This window comes from Mustela nigripes, chromosome 3, assembly GCF_022355385.1.
Source record: "Mustela nigripes isolate SB6536 chromosome 3, MUSNIG.SB6536, whole genome shotgun sequence".
Classification (NCBI taxonomy): domain Eukaryota; kingdom Metazoa; phylum Chordata; class Mammalia; order Carnivora; family Mustelidae; genus Mustela; species Mustela nigripes.
Genome location: NC_081559.1, coordinates 41054212 through 41060862, shown reverse-complemented (window position 1 = coordinate 41060862; position 6651 = coordinate 41054212). Strand labels below are relative to the sequence as shown.

General features: G+C 54.5%; 1 protein-coding gene across 1 annotated transcript; it reads left to right on the top strand.

Moving 5' to 3' along the window:
- Window positions 1-1241: 1241 nt before the first annotated feature.
- ARL4C (ADP ribosylation factor like GTPase 4C) lies at window positions 1242-5234 on the top strand. Its single transcript, XM_059393770.1, has one exon. It carries the CDS (start codon window positions 1725-1727, stop codon window positions 2301-2303), a length of 579 nt encoding a protein of 192 aa, XP_059249753.1. The 5' UTR covers window positions 1242-1724; the 3' UTR covers window positions 2304-5234.
- The last annotated feature ends 1417 nt before the right edge of the window (window positions 5235-6651 follow it).

Here is a 6651-nt window from a genome sequence, read left to right as displayed (position 1 = left end):
GTTGCTGGTGGGCTCTGCACCAGCCCCTCTGCCCCTGGTATGTGTGTCTCCATCATGCATTCTGCTGCGTTTCCTTTGCGCCCAGAGGGTTCGCATTTGTTAATGTGTTTCCAAACCAAAATTAAACCACTGAATTGGAGTGAGGGGAAACAGAAACCAGGGAAGGGGCACTGGTGTTTGTAACCCACCGTGCCACCTACTGCTGGCTGCGGATATTTTGTTTCGGTCCCCAAGTGTGTCTGGAGCCCCAGATGCAGGAGTGGTTCACCTGTGAGCAGGTGGTTTTCAGGTCTCAGAGCAGAGCGGCAGACAGCGCCTGCCGATGATAAGGCTTGCTGGGGATGTCAGAAATGCTGGTGGAAACAAAATTAGGCAGCGGGGCGTTGCGGAGGAGAGGGGGGGTCTCGGAAAGGTGAGTTGTCTAAATTATTGGGGATAAGAAGGCTTGTGGCCTAGGATGCAAATGCCCGACCTCTTCTTCACCGTGGCCACCACCAGGCTAGAAAAAGCTGGGCCTCCTCTGGCGCTTCCTGGGCACAGGCCTGAGCTCCAGGCGCGGCAGTGGCCCTGGAGCTCGGGCAGGAAAGCCTGTCAGGGCATCAAGGAGGGCCCGGGTTCTGAGCACCGCAAAGGGCGCCAGAGTGGAAAGCGCCAGTGTGGGGTCAGTCGTGAACTGCAGACTGGCTGCTCACCGCGGCGTGCGCCTTCCATTACTCTCTTCTGGGGATCCGACCCCACAACCCCTTCCCACGCGGGGCACTTTCACGCCCACTTTGGGCGACTCCCGCACCCCCGGGCAGAAGAGGCCCTTGCCCGCCCCTCTCTGCACTCCGGATTCCGGGCCGCGCCAGCGCCTGCTCAACGATACCAAGCCCTTACCCCGGACCCCGCTACCCGGGCAGGCTGTGCGGCCCGGGCTCGGAGGCTGGGGGTTCCGGGAGCCTGGAGCTATTTTTATAAGATGCGTCAGCCGGCCGGGGAGGAAGAGCTGGGCCCCGGCCCATTGTCTGGGCGCGGCGCGGAAGAGAGACGCGGAGGGTGATTTCGAACGCTCAGAAGGCGCGAAAGCGGCGCGCACGGGCGGGCGGGGAAGTGCTCGCCCGGCCGGGGGCGGCGGGGGGGCGGGGCCCGAGGGGCGGGGCCGGGGGCGGGGCCGGGCGCCCTCCCGCCGCTGCAGGCTGGAGGCGGCGGCGGCGGCGGCGACAGAGCGGGGACTGCGGGGACAGCCAGGCGGCCGCGCCGGCAGCGACGCCCGGGGAAGCCCGCGCCCCGCCTGCGCCTCCGAGGCGCGCCCGGGAGCGGGAGCAGCCCCGCCGCCCGGGGAGGCAGAGGCGAGCGCTGGACGTCGGGAGCCGCCGGCGGGCGGGCGGCAGAGAGCCGGGCAGCGGCCGGAACGCGGGGGCGCGGTCGGAGGCAGCCGCAGAGAGAGCCGGGGCCGGGGGAGGGCGCCGGGCGCGGGCATCCTGCGCCGCGGTAGCAGAGGCGGCTTTGCGGGAGACAAAAGCCCGCCGGAGAGACGCGATGCCCGGCCCGCGCGGCCGCGGGGGCCGCGGCGTCTGAGCGCCCCGAGCGGTGCGCCCCGGGGACGCCGAGGTCGGGCGGGTGCCCGAGGCCGAGCGCGACAGGGGCGGCCCAGGTGCGCCCGGCCGCGTCGGGCCCGTCACTGCTCGGGGGGCGGCGCCCTCCCGTCGCAGCCGCAGTGGCCGGCGCCGCAGCGAGGAGCCATGGGCAACATCTCCTCCAACATCTCGGCCTTCCAGTCCCTGCACATCGTCATGCTGGGCTTGGACTCGGCCGGCAAGACCACGGTGCTCTACCGGCTCAAGTTCAACGAGTTCGTGAACACGGTGCCCACCATCGGCTTCAACACCGAGAAGATCAAGCTGAGCAACGGCACGGCCAAGGGCATCAGCTGCCACTTCTGGGACGTAGGCGGCCAGGAGAAGCTGCGGCCGCTGTGGAAGTCCTACAGCCGCTGCACGGACGGCATCATCTACGTGGTGGACTCAGTGGACGTGGACCGGCTGGAGGAGGCCAAGACGGAGCTGCACAAGGTGACCAAGTTCGCCGAGAACCAAGGCACGCCGCTGCTGGTCATCGCCAACAAGCAGGACCTCCCCAAATCGCTGCCGGTGGCCGAGATCGAGAAGCAGCTGGCGCTGCACGAGCTCATCCCGGCCACCACCTACCACGTCCAGCCGGCGTGCGCCATCATCGGCGAGGGCCTCACCGAGGGCATGGACAAGCTCTATGAGATGATCCTGAAACGCAGGAAGTCCCTCAAGCAGAAGAAGAAGCGGTAATGCGGCTGGCCGCGGTGGGGAGCGAGCTGGGAGCGAGCCGGGAGCGAGCGAGCGAGTCAGGGATGGATGAATGGATGGGTGGTTGGATGAAGGAGAATCTGCGCCCACGAACAAAGACATAGAACCAAAGCAATGCTTCGAATTTTTAAAACGGAATCTGTGCACCCAGACGCAGGACTAGTGACTTAACCTGGGTGTGTATGCTGACTTGCCCCCCTGCCCTCGATCCACCCCCACCCCAGCTCAGGGGACCTTTTGTCTGGATGCCAGAGCTACTAATGGGGGGCGGGGGGCGCTGGGGAGTGGACGTGCCTGGCCTGCTGTCCGCCCTCCTGGCCCAGGTGGATGGCTCAGATGTCAGAGACAAAAGAGATTTCTTCCTCCAGGAGGGCCAGAAGTTCAGGCTGCCCCGCCCTCCCTGGGGGCTCCCATCTGTGAGTTACTGGAGGTATGTGGTTCCCAGAACCCTGGGAGTACATGTTTGGAGACATGCTGGCAGTGGGAGGTCCTGGGGGTGGGGGCGCCGCTGCCCCTTGCATTCATGGGCTCTGGAAGGGGGATGATTTTATGTCACAGGGCAGGCCCCTGTTGAAATTCCATTTGTCCTGCTCTGGGCCCAAACGAGGTGGTGGTTTGGGCCATGAGAGGACTGCCTGGAACAATACAGCAGCCCAGAGCACGGGCACTGCGCTGGCCTTGGCTGGGGAATGGCCGCGAAGATGCCCCTTTTCTGGTGCTTTTTGGTGGCTACGGAAGACCAGTTCTGGTGAGAACTGCTTTTCAGCCTGGAATCAGACATCTTCCAGATGGTTTGGACGCTGTCCATGTGTAGGTCATTATCACACAAAGAGACCAATAAAAATTAAAAAAAAAAAAAAAACAAACTGTTGGAGGTGGTGGCCAATGATGTATTTACTGTTTGCAGGATAGTTAAAGGTGTTTAAAGGGTAAGGCTCCTGGCGTAAATGCTGGATGGGGTGTGTGTGTAGATACAGGGACCTCCCTCTGTACTGTGTAATCGGCATAAATACCTGGACCCAAATGTGTGGAATCTTAAAATCTCTTAGCCTACTGATTGGTTTGTGTAAGCACACCAGCTACAGATGTGTGCTGAAATGCAAGATGGTTTTTGCAAAGGATGCCTCTTGTAATACTAACCGCCTGATGATGGGTTTTTGGTTTTCAGACATGTTTTTAAAAAAATTCTACAAATGAATACTCACCTTGGAAATATTCACCTTAGGGAGAAAAAAAAAAAAAGACTTTGCCCTTTTAGATCCCTTTACGCTGCAAGTGGCGACATGTTCAAATTTCTAATTTGGTTCATTGTGGCCTATCTGGTTTAGTATTTCATTAAAAATGTCTCGTCAGAGTATTTGATGTCATGCACCAAAAAATAAAACCCCACCTTGTTGCAAAAGCCGACCTCGTTGCATGGATTTAAGAGCGAAGGAAAAGCACAAGGATGAGGTCCTTCCTAATCCATTCTTGTGGGAACTGGCCTGCGTAGCAAAGGCAAACAATGAGTGCTTGAGATAAAAGAAAGCGTGTGATGTAATGATCACCTGTACTCAGGCACTTCACAGTTTACTTGAAAGAGGCTTTGGAAAAGAGATAAAGCAAAAGAAGAATAAATACATATTTTTAATAATGTAATTTAAAAATCTTTTATAATCAGGACTGAGTCTTGGATTGCAGAAGATGTCATTTACCCTGAAACACAGTATCAAAAGGGAAACTTAACGCTTAACTGGTTTTTATTTCCTCTTAAAATTCATGTTTACAGGTAGAATTAGGTGTATCGCCCCCTCCCCCCCACTGTGAGAAATTTCTTTACGAAGGAGGCCGATAGAAATTGGGCATGATCATGCTTGAGCATGTGAGTTAATCAAATTCTAAATCCATGCCTATTGTCCATTGCACTCAGAAAGTTAATTTAAGAACCAGAGGTTGAAGTCCTGGCTTCCTGCTTGAAACCCAATTCTCATATGAAATATTTTAAAAGAGGAAACCCAGCCCATCTTCCTTTTTTATCTTTTGTCGGTGAATTTGGTACCTCTCCAATGCTGGTCTTTTTGTGGGAATTCAGTAGAGAAAAGCGAGCTAAAGACGTGTGAAAGCCTGCAGGATTTCGGTTTACATATCAACAGCATAGTCACTGATTTCTAAATGGGCTGGTCCCATCATCTGAAGATTCTGTATAGAGTTATTAAAAAAAAATCCATCTTCCTTTATTTTCTTCACATGTAACAATTTCTTATGCACTTTGACATTTTGGTAGTTCCACACTATTGAGAGAATAATATATTTATTTTGTGACATTACAGATGCCAAATACCGTCACCATCTCGTGCTAACCATACTTGGGTTCAAGATCACTGTTCCAATCCTGTCATGCTTAACCAACGAAGCTACATGATTTTGGGTTTTGCATTTTCAAGACTTAAGGGTGCAGTCAGCTGTTCGTAATTGTGCAGTAAAGTAAAGCCCTGTGGTGTGTCCACTAATAGTTAAGAGTCTCAGTTGATTTCTGTCCTGTTTGACCTAATAATAGCCCATTTTTGTCTCTGACCAAACAGAGGAAGCACACATCAACTCACCTTGGAGTAGTCTTGGGGTCCCCCCCCCCGACATAGCACCCGTGATTTATTATACCTCCTGGCCTTTGGAGAATGAATGGGTTTCACACAGAGGAAGCTGGCCTCCCCACGTGAGCTTCTGAAATTGTTTCTCATAGACACAGGGAGGCCGGTTTTGTTTCAAACGGATTGTCTTCACAGATTCTCTGTCATGGTGATGGGACGATGTCTCCCAGTTTCAGTTTCCGTTTCTACTGCTGTAATTCTCTGTCCTGAACATTCTTCTGTTCCTGTTCCCTTTTATATGCATATATGATGCTGTGAACAGAAATAAATTATTTATACAATCAAACCCGTGGGGAAGTTGTCTGGGTGGTTTTTTTTTTTGAGTTGCCCCTCTTTCTAGGCTCACGAGATGGGCTCTGGGGCCCTGATGAGGCCGGACCAATCGGCTTCTCTGGCTGAAGCATCTGGCTCCACCCTGAGCAGAGGAGTGAGAGGGCTGGATGCCTGTCCCCCTGATGGGGTGCCTGTCCATGGTCCTCAGAGATCCTTTGGGAAGATGGCCTCAATGCCTACCTTGGCCTCAGCCTCTCGGTTATTAAAAAGGTCATGATTGAAAATACTGGGGCGCCTGGGTGGCTCAGTGGGTTAAGCCTCTGCCTTCAGCTCGGGTCATGGTCCCAGGGTCCTGGGATCGAGCCCCGCATCAGGCTCTCTGCTCAGCGGGGAGCCTGCTTCCTCCTCTCTGCCTGCCTCTCTGCCTCCTTATGATCTCTGTCAAATAAATAAATAATATCTTTAAAAGAAAAAAAAATAAGGTCATGATTGGGGCACCTGGCTGACTCTGTCCATAGAGCACATGACTCTGAGGGTCATGAGTTCAAGTCCCACCCTGAGTGTAGAAATTACCTTAAAAAAATCATAATTCTTAAGCACTTCAGAAATATTATAAGACTGTGTACAGTTGGAAGTAACTGTGTGCTCATCTAACACCAGGAGTAGTCACAAAGCTGCTCACAGTCTTGGTTTCCTCTGCTCCCATCTGGGCCAAACCATCAAGATATACATCAGGAGCACAAGGCTTGAGTCCTCTGACATCAGGCGCCATAACACCATCCTGCTTGGTACGCGCTATTGGGAAAAGGCCCACTGTCTGGAGAAAAGGTGATGGGGGCAGAATCAGGAGCACGAGGGCAGGTTCTCTACACTCGCGCTCCTGGAGACACTAGGCAGATAACAAGCAACAAAACCAAGTGCCATGTGTGTCTCAGCTTTGGACACAGAAGGATCCAGTTTCACATTCCAGCTCAAATGTTTAGGGCCCCGTGATTTTACTCAACAGCCCTTGGCCTCTTGGGCCTCGATTACCCCATATGTAAAACAGGGTCACCATGGTTGCTGGGGAGGACATAACACAAAATAATACATTGAGGGGCTCAGGAAGGGCCTGACAGGGAGCTTGTGCTCTACAGGGTTAGCTTTGATTACAAGCCGCCAGCAAACTGGAAGAGGTAATTCAACCTCAATGCAGGCCTTTACATCAGGTCCCTGCAATTTCCCTTTTAACCAGGCCTCTCAGTGTCCTTACCCTCTGAACGCAGGCTGCAGACCCCAGGTCCAGGCCAGACTGGGGTCAAGCCAGCAGTCATGCACTCTCCCACCATGCCGGGCGTGTGCTCTTCCTTTCCAGAGCCACGTGGGGCTGAGCAAAGCAGCAGGACACCCCATCCCTCCAGGCTCCGAGCGCCCCCCCAGAGCAAGGCATA